Source organism: Dermochelys coriacea, chromosome 14 (genome assembly GCF_009764565.3).
Source record: "Dermochelys coriacea isolate rDerCor1 chromosome 14, rDerCor1.pri.v4, whole genome shotgun sequence".
Lineage (NCBI taxonomy): Eukaryota > Metazoa > Chordata > Testudines > Dermochelyidae > Dermochelys > Dermochelys coriacea.
In genome coordinates, this window is record NC_050081.1 from 32,446,781 (window position 1) to 32,469,405 (window position 22,625).

At 42.8% G+C, this 22,625-nt stretch overlaps 1 protein-coding gene across 1 annotated transcript; it reads right to left on the reverse strand.

The window, feature by feature from the left end:
• Positions 1 to 9,899: 9,899 nt before the first annotated feature.
• Positions 9,900 to 10,850, reverse strand: LOC119843067 (olfactory receptor 11A1-like). Its single transcript, XM_038371967.1, has one exon. The coding sequence runs from the start codon at positions 10,848 to 10,850 to the stop codon at positions 9,900 to 9,902; it is 951 nt and encodes a 316-aa protein (XP_038227895.1).
• Between the last annotated feature and the right edge of the window lie 11,775 nt (positions 10,851 to 22,625).

Genomic DNA, 22,625 nt, shown 5'->3' on the forward strand with positions numbered 1-22,625 from the left:
AATAAAACCCTATTTTCCATTGCAAATTTGGGTTTTTTTGGAATTTTTTTGGCCAGCTCTACTGCAGAGAATAAGTTTAGCATATATTATCTCATGAATTCCAAAAATCCAATAGACATTATTTATCAAAAATACCTTTAACCAGTTAAAGGTGCTCACACAAAACACCATTTAAACTGAAAGTACCTCTTTAACCCATGTGTAGGAAATTAGAATGACTGATCTATTGTTGCCATGACTTTTTACATATTGCTAATTAAAAAAAACTACTTTGATTCACTGTGAATTTACTAATTGAGGTTCAAAACTAATGAGAATGAATCGCAAGATGTTTGACTCCCTCAACGCTCATGAAAGTCAACGTTCTGCTGGAATAAGGACTCAGCTCAAAATGACGACCTATTTTCTATCACCCTTATTCAGCCTGGGGAGTGTGTTAGATCCCATCAGCTGCTCTGCTTGGGTGGAATCCTACTCCTGCATGGCACCCCATGGAAGTTAAAATGCAGGACGAGGGGCCTTGCTATCTGAAGTGCTATTGAAATCTATGGGAGTACTTTTTAGTGAGGCTTGGATTTTCAAAGGGGCCAAAGGGAGTCAGGAGTCCAATTCCCATTAAAAGTTAATGGAGTTCGTCATCTAATTCCCTTAAATCCTGCTGAAAATTGCGGTGTTAAGTCACTACCTAATAGGCCTGATTTACTACTGGTTTCTTCCACTTTGTGCTGTGTAACTCCATCGATGTTCAGTGAAGTCATATAGACTTAGAATTGGAGCCAGCACCTGGGGGAATGTCACAGTAATATTGGTTAACTTTATTGGAGTGGCAGAAAGACAGGAAGAAGGTAAGCACTGTGTGCAGCACAGAGTTGAGGAACCTGGTGACCCATGTCCCGACCGTCATCAAATGAAGAGTCTCTTGTTCATAATGACCATCTACTGCAAAGGGTTACACATGGCCACCTACCAATCATAGGCCATCACTGCCAAGAGGAAAATCTCCGTCCCTGCTACAGCCACCAGGACATTCGAGATGCAACAGCAGCCAGTGAAGGAAATTGTGTTGCTCTCTGACAAGAGGTTTTCCAGCATCTTGGGCATGGTAGCAGTGGGGCAGCAGATGTCTAACAATGAGAGGTTGCTGAGGAAGAAGTATATGGGGTTGTGTAGCTTAGCCTCAGTCCCTATGGCTATGAAGATAAGGCCATTGCCAGCGAGGGTTATCAAGTAGATCAACAAAAAGGCAACAAAAAGGGAGAAGCAAATGGCTGGGCGATTGGAAAGTCCCGTAAGGATGAATTTGGTCACCATTGTCCCATTGTCCATTTCTCTGCTTGAAGAGGAGCTCTCCTGCAAGGGGTTAAATGAAAGTGAAATTCTATGCATGGGTATAATGGATGGTCTTAGTGTTAAGGCAAAGGAGTGGGAGATCTACTAGGTTCTCCTCCACAGGTATGTGTCAACCTATTTTCCCCTAATAATAAACATTCTCAGATTGATACATTTTTGTTTTTTGTTTTTGTTTTTAACCAAATTGAAACCTTTCATTTGGGGTAGGTTAGACTTTAAACTTTCTCCACCTGAGCTGCTTCAGCGATTTATGGGAGTTGTAGTGTGGGTGCTTCATGCTCCCATTTTCCACTCTGAGCTGGACTCCCTGGCTGGATTACATCTCATCTGATGTACTGCAATAGAGGCATAAACAGGGGAATCTCGACTAGGCGTAAAGAGGTTATTTTACCTCTATATTTGGAACCGGTGTGTCCACTGCTGGAATCCTGTGTCCAGTTCTGGTGTCCACAATTTATGCAGGATGTTGATAAATTGGAGATAGAAAAGAGCCACAAGAATGATTAAAGGATTAGAAAGTGTGCCTTATAGTGATAGACTCAAAGAGCTTAATCTATTTATCTTAAAAAAGAGAAGGTTAAGAGGTGACTTGATCACAGTCTATAAGTACCTACATTGGGAACAAATATTTGATAATGGACTCTTCTGTCTAGGAGAGAAAGGTATAACAAGATCCAATGGCTGAAAGCTGAAGCTGAACAAATTCAGACTGAAAATAATGCATACATTTTTAACACTGAGGGTAATTAACCATTGGAACAAGTTATCAAGGGTTGTGGTGGATTCTCCATCACTGACATTTTTAAATGAAGATTGGAATTTTTATTAAAAGATCCACTCTAATTCAAATAGGAATTATTTTGAGGACGTTTTATGGCCTGTGTTATACAGGAGGTCAGACTAGATGATTACAGTGGTCCCTTTTGGCCTTGGAATCTATGAATTTTTGAATGGTTCAATCAGAAGGGAGTCTTCAGTGCATCATGGGACATCTAGTCCAGGCCAGGAGCCCAGCACACAGAGGAGAATAAAGGCATGAGGCATGTGAACTACAGCTCCCATGAATTGTTGTGGCACCTCAGCTGGATGCACATTGATGTCCAACTGCCCTGAAATTAAATGTTTTGACCGGGTTTGACAAACTGAAATTTTTATTTCAAATCATCCTGATCCGGAACAAAATATTTCATTCCAATATTCCACCAGGAAAAAAACTAAAAAAGTTTGGCTGATATTTTGATTTTAAAATGGAAAATTTTGTGGAAAAGTGGAAAATTTTGATTTCTGACAAAACGTCATTGTATGTCATAAAAAATGTTTTGATGGAAAATGTCCAAGCAGCTGTCTCTATTTGCTACTCTCCAGTCATATAGTATAATATCTTGTTCAGTCATAGACTATATATTTTGTTAGCAGCTCAGCCATTTATCATATATCTTCACCCTCTCTTATACGCTTGTCTTTGATTGACTTTTCTCCCTGCTAGCTTTCTCTCCATTCGTAATTTAAATAATACCCCTCTGGACTGTTTTTTAAAACTACTAAGCTAGCAGTCTGAATCATCTCTGTTTATGGTAGGTTTGGGTGACCAGACAGCGAGTGTGAAAAATCGGGGCAGGGGGTGGGGGGGTAATAGGATCCTATATAAGAAAAAGGCCCAAAAATCAGGACTGTTCCTATAAAATCGGGACATCTAGTCACCCTATGGTAGGTGCCCTTTTGTTTATGCCTGCTTTCTCCAAAGATCTCTAAACCTCTCACCTCCAGCATATTCTCATCCTTGCTTTAGGACACAACAATCTGCAACCTATTGTCACCTACCCTTTCCTTTTAGCTGGCTCTGCATTTCAGAGACAATTACTGAAGAAGAGTTTGATTTCAGTCCTCTTCTTGATCATTTAAACTTGATCGTCAGCATCTGTCTTTCACTCTTCCCAGTAGAACCAAGGAACTCTTCAGCATCCCTGATGGAAGGAGTACCTCCTTTGCCATGATATGCGCATACACACACCCACACCCACACATCCCATTTCAAATGGCACAAGTGAAACACTGTAACATGCCACGAGCTAACACCATTCTGCTTCCATGTGAGCAACAAGACAGCAATATTACCAAGGATTTGTTCTTAATAGAAGTGGAATCATCCAGAGACACTACCTACTAATGGGCTATAAGACACATTTAAAATGTGTGGCAGCATGGTCCTTCCAAGCACTGGCTTGGGAATCTGGAGAGCTGTGTTCTGTTCCCAGCTCTGCTACCTGATGATGGGTATCTCTGTTTCCCTTTTCATCTACTCAGTCTTGGATTTTCAGTCCTCCTCCTATGAAAATCCCAGGTTAGAGCCATGGAAATAATAAAGTGGCTAACAAATAGGAGGATTTCTCATCTGTCTCCTCCACAATCACCACCAACTACAGAAGCTAATGAGGAGCAGCTTTGTGGGAACCCCATGTTAAATGTTAACAGCACTCCATTGCCCCCCCTTTAACTGCCTGACGTCTACATGGCTGCTCATCTCTCTCCTCTTCAGACTGCATGTCTCACCTGCTTCTATGCCTGCTTTGTATCCTACTAGTAACTTTTGCCATGCTGCAGACTCCACCTAAACTACCATCCCTTGTCCTGTAGCACTGGCAAACTCTCTCCACTTCTTCAGATCCCTCATCCAAACTCAGTTTTTTCCCCACGATCCCTCAGTCAATGATTCTGTCATGAATCCCCTTGAGATAATAAAATAAAATAAAATAAAATAGTTAAGAAAGAAAGAAAGAAAGAAAGAAAGAAAGAAAGAAAGAAAGAAAGAAAGAAAGAAAGAGAAATTAGGAAAAAATTTCTAACTCGAAGGGTAGTTAATCTCTGGAACAGGCTTCCAAGGGGGGTTGTGGAATCCTCATCACTGGAGGTTTTTAAGAACAGTTTGGACAAACACCTGTCTGGGATGGTCTAGGCTAGGTTTACTTGGTCCTTCCTCAGCACAGAGGCCTAGACTTGATGACCTCTTGAGATTCCTTCCAGCCATACATTTCTAAGAAAGCAAGAAAGCAAGAAAGAAAGAAAGGCAATAGACTTCATAAAGTACCAGTCAGGCATCACCTTAACCTGTTCATTCCTTCCACACTCCATCCGTCTCCATGGCCTGCTGTTACCTCCCACACCAACTTCTCTTGTCTTAGTCAGTTCAAACAGTGAGATCTTTGCTGCATGGACAATGGGTCTCAGGCCTGATCTACACATAAAAGTAAGGTTGACCAAGCTACTGTAGTAGAAAGAGAGAGCATGAGACATGAGGCCTGGTATGAGGGGCCTGGTGTAAGGCTTAAGGCCTGAACTAAAGTCAGACTCTGTTACAAAGCAGATGCCTGCTTGCAGGTTCAGTATCCGGTACATGAACTTGGCAAGAACAGGGCTGGCATTGCAAAAACACAAGCACTCCTAGGCACTAAGTATTCACTTAAACACATTCCAGAAGGGTAGTACCCTTCCTTCATGTGGAAGGAGCTTAAAATAATCTCTCAATCCTACAAGGCTTTATCAGGTCAATAAACCTTATTCTATCCATTAGTCCCATGGAGTAGGGGTTACTCTTTTAAAGAAAAGCTGAAGGATCAGGGTGTTAAACCTACTGGACTTGATTACGCTGTACTTAGGCATTGAGTTTCATGCACATTTTGCTTACAAATGGGCTTGATCTTGCAATGCTTACTCATGCAAGTATTGATTACTCAACTGAGTATTCATATTAAAGCTAGTTGTATTGCTTGAGTGTAAAAATTAATTAACCAAGTGTTGAGTGCATCCTGTGAAGTCAGCTGGTGTATAGAGGGTGGCTAGTGCCTTCCAGGATCAGGCCCACAAAGAGCAAGATTCTTAAGTACAAAATACACTGGAGATTAGCATAAATAAGTGCTCTAGCTTGTAGCAGTTTGCCACCACATATGAACCCCAAAAGGCCTTGTTAAAGATAATGAGGATAACTGCATGATTAGAGTAATTTGCAATCTCCATATTCTCAAGTGGCAGAGAATTACTTGGAAGATGAAAGTCCAATTTCAGACACTTTGGACCTGGTTTTCAGAGGTGATGACCTCAGCCATAAATCCAGCAGAGGTCAATGGGAACGGCTGGTGTTCAATGCATCTAAAATATCTACGTTTTCTGAAGTTCTCTGGCCTGTGTTATACAGACCGTCAGACTAGATGATCACAATGGTCCCCTCTGGCCTTGGAATCTAGGAATGGAGGCCAATAGCTTGTGATGGAATTAGAGCAGGTCTTTTAGAAAGACACTTAGTCTTGATTTAGACTGGGATTTTCAAAGGAGATGAAGGGGAGCTAGGCACCCAGTTCCTGATTCCCATTCACACTACAGACCTCTTACACCATCCAGGCAATTAAAGGAGTTGTTAAGTGGGTGTGACTAGTTTTTTCCCATTTTAAAGACTCTTTACACTGCCAGAATGAAAGTGTTTATATAATTCAGGCCTGGAAAATTTACTATACCTTGAGGTAATTTGTGTATGAGGCCCTCAGTCTTTACTCAGGAAGCGTTCTGATACTGGAGTCAGAGTGTATCTGGCTCTGTAACCACAGCTGGATTAAGGCAGGCTCTAGATTTGGGACCTAGGTTGGGAAGGGGACTATGGACATATCTTCGACCCAAGGATCTATTCCATGGGAGGGAGCTGCCATTTTCTCTTCAGTTCTGAAACAGATGAGAGAGATGCACACTGTGCTATCTCTCTCACTCATGGGGATGGGGGCGGGGTGGATGGGGGAGCAATTTTCAAAGCTGCCTGAAAGATTTGGATGGTTCAATGGCAGCATTAAAACCTCAGCCAAAGAGCATATAATAGGATGAGATTTTCAAAAGAGCCAGAGGTATGGAGGTGCCCAACTCACAATGATATTCCATAGGATTTGGGTGCTGGATTTCCTTAAGCCCCTTAGAAAATTCCAGCTTTACCATAGGGTTTTTTAAATGGAATTCCGTAGAGGTTTTTTTATTAATTTTAATTTTATTTTATTTTATTTTAATTTAATTTATTTATGTATCGATAGGTAGATAGATAGATAGTTATAGACAGACAAGTTTGTATGGGATAGATAGATAGATTTCCATGATCATTACTCTGTCTTTGTGTCATTCTGTAGCCTAGAACGTCTGTTGAGTCAGTGTGAAGTGATGAAACCAGCTATAAGCATGACTGAGAGCTATTTTTGTTCAGAATATCACCAAGTTCAATCATCGCTGGGATTCAGTCAGTTACCATCCAATCTGTAAATTTTCAGCCATTATGACTTCACAAATTACCCCTGTGTGACAGCAAGGTGTGTATCTAGGCCATGCCGAGAGACATAGACCATTGTGATATTGGAGTAACTCAACCAGTCACCACCCTTACTCTACAGCTAATTTGCATGCAGCAATTTCATTGGTTGTACTGTATGAGGGAGACTTGGTCCATCTGCCATAATTCATGACAGAAGGGGCTCTCAGCTACTAGTGTGCAGGTATACACACAAACAAGCACGCATAGTTAATATCCATTATGTGCAACTGTAACAACTTCTCACATGCAACAGCACTAGGTTTTGAACATGACACCTTCATACGCAGGCCAGACCTGTACAACTTGACCTAAAAGAGCAATTCATCAACTGATAGCAACAAGAAGCTGTTATACTCTGATACTCAATTCTCTGGTGATAGCACAAGGTTGTTATCCCCGTCAGACAACCTGTCAGAGTTCCCTCCCCACTCTGAACTCTGGGGTACAGATGTGGGGATCCACATGAAAGACCCCATAAGCTTATTTCTACCAGCTTAGGTTAAAACTCCTCCAAGGCACAAATCCTTTCCTTGTCCTTGGACGATATTGCTGCCACCACCAAGTGATTTAGATCAAAATTCAGGAAAAGTGACACTTGGAGTCCCTATTTCTCCAAAATATTCCCCCAAGCCCTTTCACCCCCTTTCCTGGGGAGGCTTGAGAATAATGTGAGTACTGACCAGACCCTTTGTCTCTAGGACACTGAAAATCAAACAGGTTCTTAAAGGAAGAACTTTATTTAAAGAAAAAGTAAAAGCATCACACCTGCAAAATCAGGATAGAAGATAACTTTACAGGGTAATAAAAAGATTTAAACACAGAGGATTCCCCTCTAGGCTCAGCTTCAAAGTTACAAAAAACAAGAATAAAACTCCCTCTTAGCATAGGGAAAATTCACAAGCTAAAACAAAAGATAATCTAATACATTTCCTTGCCTTTACTTACAATTTCTGTAATTTTAAATGTATCATTTCAGGTATGTTTTTAGGAGATGTTTTACCTGCTTGGTCTCTCTCTCCATCCAGAGAGGGAACAAACAAAGACAGCACAAACAACCCCCACCCAAATTTGAAAATATCTTCTTTCCTTATTGTTCCTTTTGATCAGATGCCAACCTGGTTATTGGAGCTTCTTAACCCCTTACAGATAAAGTGATTCTGTACCTCTGGCCAGGAGGGATTTTATGTTAATGCATATATAAAGGTTGTTACCATTCCCTTTATATTTATGACACAACCCATCAACATTGCCCTGGCTGAGGATTGCCCCTCCACAGGAAGAATTCTCCAGGGGTTTCTGTGGCCAGTTTTTGATCTCTTTGTGCTCTGTGATGAGAGAACACTTGAATGGTCATTGGGCCAGTGTGAGAGAGAGAGAGAGAGAGAGAGAGCATGGATCTGTAGCCTGGCGGTTAGAGCATTCACCTGGGAGGTGGGAAAACCAAATGTAAGTCCCTGGTCCAATGATTAATATGATGGGGTCTAAATTAATTGTTACCACACAAGAAAGAGATCTTGGAATTGTGGATAGTTCTCTAGAAACATCTGCTCAATGTGCAGCGACAGTCAAAAAAGCTAACAGAATGTTAGGAACCATTAGGAAAGGGATAGATAACAAGACACAAAATATCATAATGCCTCTATATAAATCCATGGTACACCCACACCTTGAATACTGTGTGCAGATGTGGTCACCCCATCTCAAAAAAGATATCTTGGAATTGGAAAAGGTACAGAAAAAGGCAAAAAAAAATGATCAGGGGTATGGAACAGCTTCCATATGAGGAGAGATTAATAAGACTGGGACTTTTCAGCTTGGAAAGGAGATGACTAAGTGGGGATATGATAGAGGTCTATAAAATCCTGACTAGTGTGGAGAAAGTGAATAAGGAGTGTTATTTACTCCTTCACATACCATAAGAACTAGGGGATCACCAAACAAAATTAATAGGCAGCAGGTTTAAAACAAACAAAAAGAAGTATTTCTGCACACAATGCACAGTCAATCTGTGGAACTCCTTGCAAGAGGATGTTGTAAAAGCCATGACTATAACAGTGTTAAAAAAAAGAACTAGATAAGTTCATAGAGGATAGATCCATCAATGGCTATTAGCCAGGATGGGCAGGGATGTTGTCCGTAGCCTATGGCATTGGCCACTGTCGGAAGACAGGATACTGGGCTGGATGGACCATTGGTCTGACCCAGTATGGCCATTCTTATGTTCTTATTATTTAATTATTTAAACAAAGTGGAGAAGTTTCAACAGGAGAGACTGAGACACATCCATCCACTCCTTCCAAGCTCCCTAGGCTATGCTACAGCCCAGAGGTTAGGGCAGTCACCTGAAAGATGGGAGTCAAAGTTCAAATCCATTATCCACATCAGGTAGAATGGGGAATTGACCCTTGGTCTCCCACACTCCAGGTGAGTGACCTAACCACAGGGATAAAGTCTACAGGGGGCACCACCTCTTCAGCTATTTTGTGAATGGTCCTTAAGTCCCCTTGTGAATCTATCCTGGAAAAAAAATTGGGGCTAAAACTCCTCAGTGAATTCACTTTATATTTATGAATAATTTTGGGTTGAACAAAACCAGACAATAATTATTTAATGACTCTAGACACTGAGATTCAAAAAGCTAAAGCTTTATAACTGCTAAACCACAAATTATCAAAATCACATGCAAAAATACACAAGTAAATAGCCTTAAATCAAACTCTAATAAGTTCTCAAGCAACATTTTTCTTTCTTTGACTGTAGATTTCTATGATTTTCTATGGAAATATTTTTTCATTGGTTGGTGTGTGTACAGAGAAATCAATGTTTACTGATATTTACAAATTAAAATCTAATCCTTCCAAGCCTATTTATATAACACTTGTTAAGTACAGTACAAAGCAGGTACACTGGGTAAATTACATTTGAATGGCATGTTATTTTAATGGGTGAAATCCTGCTCCAATGATGTCCATGGGAGTTTCGCCATTCATTTCAGCAGGGTTAGGATATCACCCAATGATTTTTACCTTGGAGAAATCTTGATTATCTCACTCTGTTGGGCTTAGCAACTCCATTCTTCTTTGGACAAGTCATCACTAACTATTCTGAAGAAATGACCGTACAACACCAAAAAGAAAAATCTGTTTCCCACATTCATAAATCTTTTCAGTTTATTGCCTTTTCATTGACAGCTAAAACAATGACCTTATGTTCTCTAAATTCTCATGAAATCTATAAATTTACTGATTGCTTTTCTTAGGGCCTTTTTTACCTCTCTGTTTCTCAGGCTGTATATGAGGGGATTGACCAGGGGAGTCAGGACTGTGTAGAAGATAGAGAATACTTTGTTCAGGTCTCTTAGCGTTTTAGTTTTGGGTAGGAGATAAACAATGATCAGAGTCCCATAGAAAGTTGTAAGCACAATGAGGTGGGAGGAGCAGGTGGAAAATGCCTTTTGCCTCTCGGTGGTGGAAGGGATTCTCAGGATGGAGGTGATGATACAAACGTAGGATATTACAGTTAGTAGAAATGGTGGCAGTGAACATGCAGTTGACAGGAAAAACACCCAAAAATCTATTAGGTGGGTGTCACTGCAGGAGAGTTTTACCATTGGGGTGAAATCACAAAAGAAGTGATCAATCTTACCGGGGCCACAGAAAGGCAGTTGTGACATCAAATATGTTGTCATGGTAATAGCCAAAAAGCCATTTATCCAACACCCAGCCACCAAAAGGACACAGAATCTGCCATTCATACGGACTCCATAGTGCAGTGGTTTGCATATTGCTAAATACCGATCATAAGACATCACAGATAAGAGAAAACACTCTGTAGTAACTAGGACTCCAAAAATATAAAATTGCACAATACAGCCTCTGAATGAGATGGTTCTGTCCCCCGTCAGGAGACTGACCAGCATCCTGGGCAGGATAGTTGAGGTGTAGCAGGTTTCCAGGCAGGACAAGTTCCCCAGGAAGAAGTACATGGGGGTGTGAAGGTGCTGATCAATTACAACAAGTATAATGATGAGTATGTTCCCTACCATGGTCACAATGTAGATCACTGAAAACAAAAGGAAGAGAAGACCTTGCTGTTCAGGGAGATTCCCAAATCCCAGGAGGATGAATTCTATAGCTGTTTTATTGCTCCAGTCTGCATTGGCCATGGGTAGTATCTACAGAAAATCGAGCATACCCTGGAAGAGAACATGAAAAATATATTTAAAGATTAATGTATTGTCAGCAAATAATGCTACGTTTCTTCTTTTTTAATTGCTTCTCCTGCTGGTTATTAGCTGAATGGCTGGGTGGGGAATGCAACCCAAGGTGTAAATTGACAGACAACTCCATTTCTCAAAAAAAAAGGAGTACTTGTGGCACCTTAGAGACTAACAAATTTATTTGAGCATAAGCTTTCGTGAGCTACAGCTCATTTCATCGAATGCATCCGATGAAGTGAGCTGTAGCTCACGAAAGCTTATGCTCAAATAAATTTGTTAGTCTCTAAGGTGCCACACATACTCCTTTTCTTTTTGTGAATACAGACTAACACAGCTGCTACTCTGAAACTCCATTTCTGTAACAGATTATTGCTCTTCTCGAAGAGCAGCTTAAAGAAACTGTCATTCTATATAGACACTGAACTTACGGCATGAAATACCAGGCTAGGTATACCTATGCTGTAGCAATACAGGTTATATCAGCATTCATAACTGCATGGAAAGCAGTGGGAGCCATTTGCAATGCACAACACCAATCTTTTATTTCATTTTTGTGTTTGCTTTTAAGAAATTGGTCAGCTTCAGGGGTCTGCAGAATTTGTCATGTTCTAGAACATGAAAACATCTGGAAACCCCATTAAATGTGTTCTCTCTGAGGTTGCTTTGTTAGTTCCCACACCACGTAGCACTGGTCTGCAGAACACAAGCCAAGAGCAGCAAACCATGATTTAAAAGGACCGAGCATTTACATGGGTAACAGGAATGTCCACAGCTACACGATCGAGAATTCAAACACAAACCGAAAATAAAATTCAGAGGTTTGGAAGGGAAATAAATCCCCCTGCCTTAGAGTTATAAGCCAATTAAATGGCGAATTAAATGGATGAGTTGGGAGAAGGATGCTCTGTGCACCTACCTCTTAAACTGCTTGTGGATCAATGATCTGATCTGATACAGCCATGCCTATGGTTCCAAAATATACGATTCAGGCTGAGATTTCCAAACCTGCCTTTGGGAGTTGTGTGCCCAGTAAAGAGACTATGAAAATCCCAGCCTATACAGCTAAAAAAATTGTTAGCATCTATCTATCACTAAGTTTCTCAACAACTCAGTGAGGCAAATCACCTTCTGAAAGGTAAAATATAGCAGTGAGCAGAGAGGATGGACATTATTAGCTGCCCACTCTTGTCCATCTGCAATTCTGATTTAACTGAAAAGAGTAACGAAGGTTGATTCTCCTCTGAAACAGGTCTATTTCAAGCTAGAATCGTTTGATATGACCCCTTTGTTCAGCATTTCCGGGGCTGGGATGCAGGTTCTACAGTCCGTCTTCAAACGCCACCTCTCCATGTATTTGGTTTCCTTCAATAAGCAGATTACAGTCTGGATGCCCTAGTTCTGTTGCCCTGTTTGGTGTACTTTGTGCCTTGTATAAAAGTGGTTGTCTCTGTTGTCTCATTATTTATCCTTCATGCAAGAAGGTGAAATCTCCAGGGACATTTCTGCAGATGAGGTTTTAAATCAATGTGTAGGAAACTGGGACATTGTTAAGAGTGTTAAATTCTTAACCTCAAAGGGAACGAGTTGGAGGGCATAGAACTTCTAACCTCAAAGAAAAACTCTTCTCCATATTTTTTCTCTTCATCACACATATTAAATGCCCCAAAACTTTGTTAAAGCCGAGTTAAGGTTGCCCAGAGGTGCCTCGTGCCCTTCCAGAATGAAGGAAGTCATTAAACTTAAACCTCTGAAAACCAGGAAATGAAGAGTTAAAGTACACCCTTGTTGCTGCAACACAACTTTAACTCTGATTCCTGGAGCTAGCAATAGCCATCACATATGAGTCAGTAATGGGGGTTCTTGCAAAGGTTAAATTACCAATGGAAGTGGTAGATTCTCTAGCTCTTGATGTCTCCAAATCAAGATAGGAAGATGCTTTCGTCAAACATAAGTTATTAGTCTCAATGCAAAAATGACTGGTGAAATTCTCTGGCTTGTTATACAGGAGGGCAGATGAGATGATCTGTTGGTCCCCCCTATGAATCCACAATCTGTAGGTGTGAGGAAGGGCTAAGAGAATAGGACATTGTCGGTGTGTGTTCCACAGATTTGAATTCCAGCATTGGTCTGTGTGTGCCCCAAGTAGGGCCACTGCATTAGGTGTAGCTGCGTTGAGCAGTGGAGGGATTAGCTGGAGCAGCTTGCGATCAGAGCTGTTGCTGTGATATGAGGATAGGTGCACCGCACTTTGAGAGATCAAGGACACCTCATTTCAGCACCGAGTCCTGTCAGTGGTGTCAGTGGAGGTGCGCAGACCAGCCTCACGCATGAGGATCAGGAACAGGTGATCAGACACCCCCAGAGCCCCTCAGATCCTGACCGGGGCTCGGGCCGCTGCCGCTCCATTACCCCCTTTGTCTAAGGTGTGCCCCCTCTGTCTCCTGGCCATTGCCCTGAGCAATGGGGCTGTGAATGAGAGGCATCTCTCCTTCCCCATCGATACGACCCAGCTGGGACAGGGAAAGTAAGGGGAAGGGAAAAGGGTGGTGGCTTCAAACCAGATAGGGGAATGTGGAGCTGACAGTCCTCACCTCCTTAGACCCCATCCCCCTGCCATCCACAGCCATGACTCCCTTCCAATGTTTCTCTCCTCCCCCTGGCCTGACACACCCTCCACTGGACACTCCCCCAACTCTCAGTCCTCTCCCCTACCACCCATCCCCAGTTAGCAGCGATTCATAGAGTTTAAGGCCAAAAGGGAGCATTAGGTCCCCTAGTCTGACTCCTGTGTAGCACAGGCCCTTACGTTTCATCCGTCGGAGACCTCAGAAGCGGCGCAGGAAGGTGTGCGCCAGTATGCTCCACGCCTTACAGAGCCCAGAGAAAACCCACAAACTCGGATCCGAAGCCAAACGCTTGCAGAGTGCTCAGGAGATACCCATGATCCACCCTGTTGAACACCTTCTCCTGATCTAAGGACAGAAGGGCGAACGACAGAACATCCCTACACCCGAGTTCCAAAAGGTCTCGGACCAGATATAGGTTGTTGAAGATGCTGCGGCCCGGGACGGCGTAGGTCTGGTCTGGGTGGACCACGTCCGCCAGCATGGACCCTAGCCGCAGCAATATTGCTTTTGTCAAGACTTTGTAGTCCGTGCTGAGGAGCGAGAATGGACGCCAATTTCGTAAATCGCAGAGGTCCCTCTTCTTCGGCAATAAGGCGAGCATGGCTCGCCTGCACGAAAGAGGGAGGACCCTGCTCAGCAAAGACTCGGCCCAGACGGTGACTAGGTCTGGGCCGAGGACGTCCCAGAAAACGCGGTAGAACTCCACGGTCATCCTGTCCATGCCCAGAGATTTATTGGTGGGCATGCGACGGAGGGCTTCCGAGAACTCGGCCAGAGTGAGAGGCAGCTCTAGCCGATCTCGGTCGCCCACGCTGACCGTCGGGAGCTCCTCCTAGAGCACTCTGCAAGCGTTAGGATCGGTCGGATCCGGGGAGAAAAAGCTTGAGTAGAAGGCTCTCGCCCTCCCGCACATCTCCACCGGATCCGTGAGCGGGGTGCTATCTTCTACCAGTAGGCACATGACATGTTTTTTAGCCACCCTCTTTTTCTCCAGGGCATAGAAGAAGTGGGAGCCGCTATCCATCTCCCGAAGGAGATGGATGCGGGATCGAACAAAGGCACCCCGGGCCCGATGGTCCTCGAGGGTCTGGAGCTCCTCTCGCTTCTCCCGGCATGCTCCGCAGAGGGGCGGATCCTCAGGGCTGGCGGCCAGATGCCTCTCCAGCTCTAAGACCTCCCGTTCCAACTGCTCTTTCGCCACATCCCTCCGTCGGCTGGTGCCCCAGGTGTAGTCACGGCAGAAGAGCCAGGCACGCACCTTCCCTAGGTCCCACCAATGCCGCGCCGAGGGAAAGGCACGCTGCTGCCCTCGCCAGGCCAGCCAGAACTCCCGGAAGGATGCCACGAAGCCCACATCCTCCAGCAAGCTGTTGTTAAAATGCCAATAGGCCGACCCTGGCCTCTCCACGCAGAGGGAGGCTGTCATGGTGGCTAAATGATGGTCAGAAAATGGGGCTGGCCTGATGCTGGAGGAGTGGGCTTGTGAAAGGTGGAAGCGTGATAAATAAATGTGGTCCAACTGGGAGTGGCGTGACCGATGGGCCTCCACCTGGACAAAGGTGAACGTGGAAGTGTCATCTGGGTGGTGGTCATGCCAGACGTCCACCAGGGAGTGGTGTTCAACTATCTCCTGGAGGAGGACGGTAGCTGCCAGGCTCTGCTCGGTCCCTGAGCGGTCCCGTTCCTCTAGGGTGATGTTAAAGTCCCCTACCAGGACCAGGCACTCATGAGGATCCAAGGTACAGAGGAAGGTGGACGCCTGCTGATAGAATTGCAGCCGCTCCGGACTCACTGCCGGGGCATAGATGTTGACGAGGTTGACTACAAGCCCCTCCATGCGGACCCGGAGGTGCAGCAGGTGACCCGGCACAGCCTCAGCGACCCCCAGCACCTTGGGCCGTAGGTCGGGGGAGAACAGGGTCGCCACTCCAGCCATACGAACTGTGAGATGGCTAAAGTAGACCCTGTCCCCCCAATCCAGCCAATTTATTATTCATTTTATTTCTAGATTATTTTTATTTTAGATTACTTGGGTTTTTTATTGTATTTTATGTGTATATATTAAAATTATTTAAATTTTATTTCATTTCATTTCATTTATAAAACAATATATAACAACTTTTTTTCCCAAACAAAATTTTGTAGAAATAAATTGGTTTCCATGTAACATTTTGATCTTGATGAATTGGTATTTTGTGATGGAAAATATTCCAACAGACATTTTTATTAGCTCTACATTTTATTCTTTTTTTCTTTATATTTGGTTAAAAATATTAATTCTCTCTCTCTCTTTTTGTGGCTGTTGTATCTGCCATTTTTTCAAATCTGCCAAATTGGAGATAATTTTTTATTTCAGAAGGTGGAGAAAGCTACTAGGGGTGAGACTGTTGTAGATTTGATTTTGACAAATACAGAGGAACTGGTTGAGAATTTGAAATTAGAAGGCAGCTGGGGTGAAAGTGATCATGAAATGACAGAGTTCATGATTCTAAGTAAAGGTAGGAGGGAAAGAATACAATAAAGATAATAGATCTCAAGAAAGGAGACTTTAGCAAACTCAGGGAGTGGGTAGGTAAGATCTCATGGGAAAGCAAGTTTAAGGGGGAAAAACAGTTCAAGACAGTTGGCGATTTTTCAAAGAGACATTATTAATGGCATAAGAGCAAACTATCCTACTGTGTAGAAAAGATAGAAAGTCTGGAAAGAGACCACCCTGGCATAACCACGAGATCTTGAATGTTCTGAAACTCAAAAAAGAGTCCTATAAAAAGTGGAAACTAGGTCAAATTACAAAGGATGAATATAAACAAATAACACAAGTACGTAGGGACAAAATGAGAAAGACCAAAGAACAAAAGGAGATTAAACTGGTTGGAAACATAAAAGGTAACAAGAAAACATTCTTCAAATACGTTAGAAGCAAGAGGAAGACCAAGGACAGGATAGGCCCGTTACTCAATGTGTGTGGCAGGGGACCAATAACAGAAAATGCGGAAATGGCAGAAGTGCTAAATGGCATTTTTGTTTCTGTTGTCACCAAAAAGTTTAGGAGCAACTGGACATCTAACATAGTGAACACTAGTGAAAATGAGGTAGGATCTGAGGCTAAAATATGGAAAGAACAAGTTAAAAATCACTTAGACAAGTTAGATGTCTTCAAGTCACCAGGGCCTGATGAAATTCATCCTAGCATACTCAAGGAGCTGACTGAGGAGATATCTGGGCCATTAGCAATTAGATTTGAAAAGTCAAGGAAGACAGGAGATTCCAGAGGACTGGAAAAGGGAAAATATAGTGCCAATCTCTAAAAAGGGGAATAAGTACAAACTGGGGAATTACAGACTAGTCGTCTTAACTTCAGTACCCGGAAACATAATGGAGCAAATAATTAAGCAACCAATTTGCAAACACCTAGAAGATAATAAGGTGATAAGTAACAGTCAGCATGTATTTGTCAAGAACAAATCATATCAAACCAACCTGATAGCTTTTTTTGACAGGATAACAAGCCTTGTGGATGGAGGGAAGGGGTAGATTTGGTATATGTTAACTTGAATAAGGCTTTTGATATTATCGTATATGACTTTCTCATAAACAAACTAGGAAAATACAACCTAGATGGAGCTACTATAAGGTGGGTGCATAACTGGTTGGAAAACAGTTCCCAGAGAGTAGTTATCAGTGGTTCACAGTCAAGCTGGAAGGGCATAACGAGGGATTGGTTCAGGGTCTGGTTTTGTTCAATATCTTCATCAGTGATTTAGATAATGGCATAGAGAATACACTTATAAAGTTTGCGGATGATACCAAGCTAGGAGGGGTTGCAAGTGCTTTGGAGGATAGAATTTAAATTCAAAATGATCTGGACAAACTGGAGAAATGGTCTGAAGTAAATAGGATGAAATTCAATAAGGACAAATGCAAAGTACTCCACTTAGGAAGGAACAATCAGTTGCACACATACACAATGGGAAAGGACTGCCTAGGAAGGAGTACTGCGGAAAGGGATCTGGGGTCATAGTGGATCACAAGCTAAATATGAGTTAACAGTGTAACACTTGCAAAAAAAGCAAACATCATTCGGGGATGTATTAGCAGGAGTGTTGTAAGCAAGACACAAGTAATTCTTCCGTTCTATTGCATGCTGATTAGGCCTCAACTGGAGTATTGTGTCCAGTTCTGGGTGCCACATATCAGGAAAGCTGTGGATAAATTGGAGAAAGTCCAGAAAAGAGTAACAAAAATGATGAAAGGTCTAAAAAACATGACCTCTGAGGGAAGACTGAAAAAAATGGGTTTGTTTAGTCTGGAGAAGAGAAGATTGAGAGGGGACATGATAACAGTTTTCAAGTACATAAAAGGTTGTTACCAGGAGGAGGGAGAAAATGTGTTCTTCTTAACCTCTGAGGATAGGACAAGCGGCAATAGGCTTAAATTGCAGCAAGGACAAAGTCACAAAGTTCAGCCACCAGGTTAGCCGTGACAGTATCGGGGATACTGTTCCTGACGGCTTGTAGTCCATCTTTGTGTGGAATGTTGGTGTAGAGGGCTTCTACATCCATAGTGGCTAGGATGGTGTTTTTAGGAAGATCACCAATGGACTGTAGTTTCCTCAGGAAGTCAGTGGTGTCTCGAAGATAGCTGGGAGTGCTGGTAACGAAGGGCCTGAGGAGGGAGTCTACATAGCCAGACAATCCTGCTATCAGGGTGCCAATGCCTGAGATGATGGGGCATCCAGGATTTCCAGGTTTATGGATCTTGGGTAGCAGATAGAATACCCCAGGTCGGGGTTCTAGGGGTGTGTCTGTGCGGATTTGTTCTTGTGCTTTTTCAGGGAGTTTCTTGAGCAAATGCTGTAGTTTCTTTTGGTAACTCTCAGTGGGATCAGAGGGTAATGGCTTGTAGAAAGTGGTGTTGGAGAGCTGCCTAGTAGCCTCTTGTTCATACTCCGACCTATTCATGATGACGACAGCACCTCCTTTGTCAGCCTTTTTTATTATGATGTCAGAGTTGTTTCTGAGGCTGTGGATGGCACTGTGTTCTGCATGGCTGAGGTTATGGGGTAAGCGATGCTGCTTTTCCACAATTTCAGCTCATGCACGTCGGCGGAAGCACTCTATGTAGAAATCCAGGCTGCTGTTTCGGACCTTCAGGAGGAGTCCACCCAGAATCCTTCTTTTTGTAGTGTTGGCAGGAAGGTCTCTGTGGGTTAATATGTTGGTCAGAGGTGTGTTGGAAATATTCCTTGAGTCTGAGACGTCGAAAATAGGATTCTAGGTCACCACAGAACCATATCATGTTCGTGGGGGTGGAGGGGCAAAAGGAGAGGCCCCGAGATAGGACAGATTCTTCTGCTGGGCTAAGAGTATAGTTGGATAGATTAACAATATTGCTGGGTGGGTTACGGGAACCATTGTTGTGGCCCCTTGTGGCATATAGTAGTTTAGATAGCTTAGTGTCCTTTTTCTTTTGTAGAGAAGCAAAGTGTGTTTTGTAAATGGCTTGTCTAGTTTTTGTAAAGTCCAGCCACGAGGAAGTTTGTGTGGAAGGTTGGTTCTTTATGAGAGTATCCAGTTTTGAGAGCTCATTCTTAATCTTTCCCTGTTTGCTGTAGAGGATGTTGATCAGGTGGTTCCGCAGTTTCTTTGAGAGTGTGTGGCACAAGCTGTCAGCATAGTCTGTGTGGTATGTAGATTGTAAAGGATTTTTTACCTTCAGTTCTTTCGGTATGATGTCCATCTGTTTGCATTTGGAGAAGAAGATGATGTCAGACAACGCTTCCTCAGCTCTCGTCCCCTAATGCCCCATCTCTACTTGTGCTACATTGATGACATCTTCATCATCTGGACCCATGGAAAAGAAGCTCTTGAGGAATTCCACCATGATTTCAACAATTTCCATCCCACCATCAACCTCAGCCTGGACCAGTCCACACAAGAGATCCACTTCCTGGACACTACGGTGCTAATAAGCGATGGTCACATAAACACTACCCTATATCGGAAACCTACCGACCGCTATTCCTACCTACATGCCTCTAGCTTTCATCCAGATCATACCACTCGATCCATTGTCTACAGCCAAGCGCTACGATATAACCGCATTGGCTCCAACCCCTCAGACAGAGACAAACACCTACAAGATCTCTATCATGCATTCCTACAACTACAATACCCACCTGCTGAAGTGAAGAAACAGATTGACAGAGCCAGAAGAGTACCCAGAAGTCACCTACTACAGGACAGGCCCAACAAAGAAAATCACAGAACGCCACTAGCCATCACCTTCAGCCCCCAACTAAAACCTCTCCAACGCATCATCAAGGATCTACAACCCATCCTGAAGGATGACCCATCACTTTCACAGATCTTGGGAGACAGGCCCAGTCCTTGCTTACAGACAGCCCCCCAATCTGAAGCAAATACTCACCAGCAACCACACACCACACAACAGAACCACTAACCCAGGAACCTATCCTTGCAACAAAGCCCGTTGCCATCTCTGTCCACATATCTATTCAGGGGATACCATCATAGGGCCTAATCACATCAGCCACACTATCAGAGGCTCGTTCACCTGCGCATCTACCAATGTGATATATGCCATCATGTGCCAGCAATGCCCCTCTGCCATGTACATTGGCCAAACTGGACAGTCTCTACGTAAAAGAATGAATGGACACAAATCAGACGTCAAGAATTATAACATTCAAAAAACAGTTGGAGAACACTTCAATCTCTCTGGTCACTCGATCACAGACCTAAGAGTGGCTATCCTTCAACAAAAAAGCTTCAAAAACAGACTCCAGTGAGAGACTGCTGAATTGGAATTAATTTGCAAACTGGATACAATTAACTTAGGCTTGAATAGAAACTCGGAGTGGATGAGTCATTACACAAAGTAAAACTATTTCCCCATGATATTCCCCCCTCCCCCCCACTGTTCCTCAGACTTTCTTGTCAACTGCTGGAAATGGCCCACCTTGATTTTATCACTACAAAAGATTTTTTTTCCTCTCCTGCTGGTAAAAGCTCACCTTAAGTGATCATCTGATTACAGTGTGTATGGTGAAAAGAAAAGGAGTACTTGTGGCACCTTAGAGACTAACAAATTTATTAGAGCATAAGCTTTCGTGAGCTACAGCTCACTTCATCGGATGCATTTGGTGGAAAAAGCAGAGGAGAGATTTATATATACACACACACAGAGAACATGAAACAATGGGTTTATCATACACACTGTAAGGAGAGTGATCACTTAAGATAAGCCATCACTAGCAGCAGGGGGGGGAAAGGAGGAAAACCTTTCATGGTGACAAGCAAGGTAGGCTAATTCCAGCAGTTAACAAGAATATCAGAGGAACAGTGGGGGGTGGGGTGGGGGGGGAGAAATACCATGGGGAAATAGTTTTACTTTGTGTAATGACTCATCCATTCCCAATCTCTATTCAAGCCTAAGTTAATTGTATCCAGTTTGCAAATTAATTCCAATTCAGCAGTCTCTCGCTGGAGTCTATTTTTGAAGGTTTTTTGTTGAAGAATAGCCACTCTTAGGTCTGTAATCGAGTGACCAGAGAGATTGAGGAGATTGAAGGCTAGATGGAAGTACTGTAAGGTGGGTGCATAACTGGCTGGAAAACATTTCCCAGAGAGTAATCATCAAGCGAGTACCCCCAGATCTCTTTTCACAGTACTTCTTCCTAGGCAGTCATTTCCCATTTTGCTTGTGTGCAAATGATTGTTCCTTCCTAAGTGGAGTACTTTGCATTTGTCTTTATTGAATTTCATCCTATTTACTTCAGACCATTTCTCCAGTTTGTCCAGATCATTTTATTCCTATCCTCCAAAGCACTTGCAACCCTTTCCAACTTGCTATTGTCCACAAACTTTATAAGTGTACTCTCTATGCCATTATCTAAATCACTGATGAAGATATTGAACAGAACCGGACCCAGAACCGATCCCTGTGGAACCCCACCCGATATCCCCTTTCCAGCATGACTGTGGACCACTGATAACTACTCTATGAGAAATGTTTTCCAACCAGTTATGCACCCACCTTATAGTATCTCCATCTAGGTTTCAGAGTAGCAGCCATGTTAGTCTGTATTCGCAAAAAGAAAAGGAGTACTTATGACACCTTCGAGACTAACAAATTTATTTGAGCATAAGCTTTTGTGAGCTATAGCTCACTTCCATCTAGGTTGTATTTCCTTAGTTTCTTTACAAAAAGGTCATGTGAGATGATACGAAAAGCCTTACTAAAGTCAAAATATACCACATCTATCACTTCCCCCCATCCACAAGGCTTGTTATCCTGTCAACAAAAGCTATCAAGTTGGTTTGACATGATTTGTACTTGGCAAATCCATGCTGACTGTTACTTATCACCTCATTATCTTCTAGGTGTTTGCAAATTGGTTGCTTAATTATTTGCTTCATTATGTTTCCAGGTACTGAAGTTAAGCTGACTGATCTGCAATTCCCCAGTTGTCCTTATTTCCCTTTTTATAGATGGGCACTATATGGGCATCCTGTGTTCTGTGGCACAGGTTAGAGGGTTTCCTTTTGTTTTTCTACTCTTTTTGAAGGAATCCTGGGGATGAAATACACTATAAGAAACACAATTTAATTATACAATTTCCTAACATTAGCATTCCATGGTGATGTTTCAACTCCATAGTTTTATAATGAAGAAATCACAGATTTTTATGTGTGTGTGTGTTTATATAAGTCTCTCACCATACAAGGAATGGATGCTCAGCATGCCAAGTGAGGCCATTATGCCTGCACCTTCTCACTGAGTCACAATCACCCCTCATTGTCTGAACTTAGAGCAGCCACAAATTCCAATCTCCCACCAGCTCAGTAGTACTCACCTGTGGTATCTTACATAGACCTCTTAATACCTGTGACACCATTTTTTTAGGACCTATCTGTCTCCACTTTCTCCTATGGCTGTGACTCTATAAGAGTATGACAGGAAGCCTAATGTGCTAATGAAAACACAACCTTGGATTATAGCAGGCTTCAGTTCAGGCCGTAAACCAGCCTATGGTATGTCTATTTTATTTTAACCTATGGAAATTGATGGG

What these genes read in the sequence shown, in the direction of transcription:
- LOC119843067 (XM_038371967.1), bottom strand. Translation starts at nt 10,850, where the DNA reads ATGGCCAATGCAGACTGGAGCAATAAAACAGCTATAGAATTCATCCTC.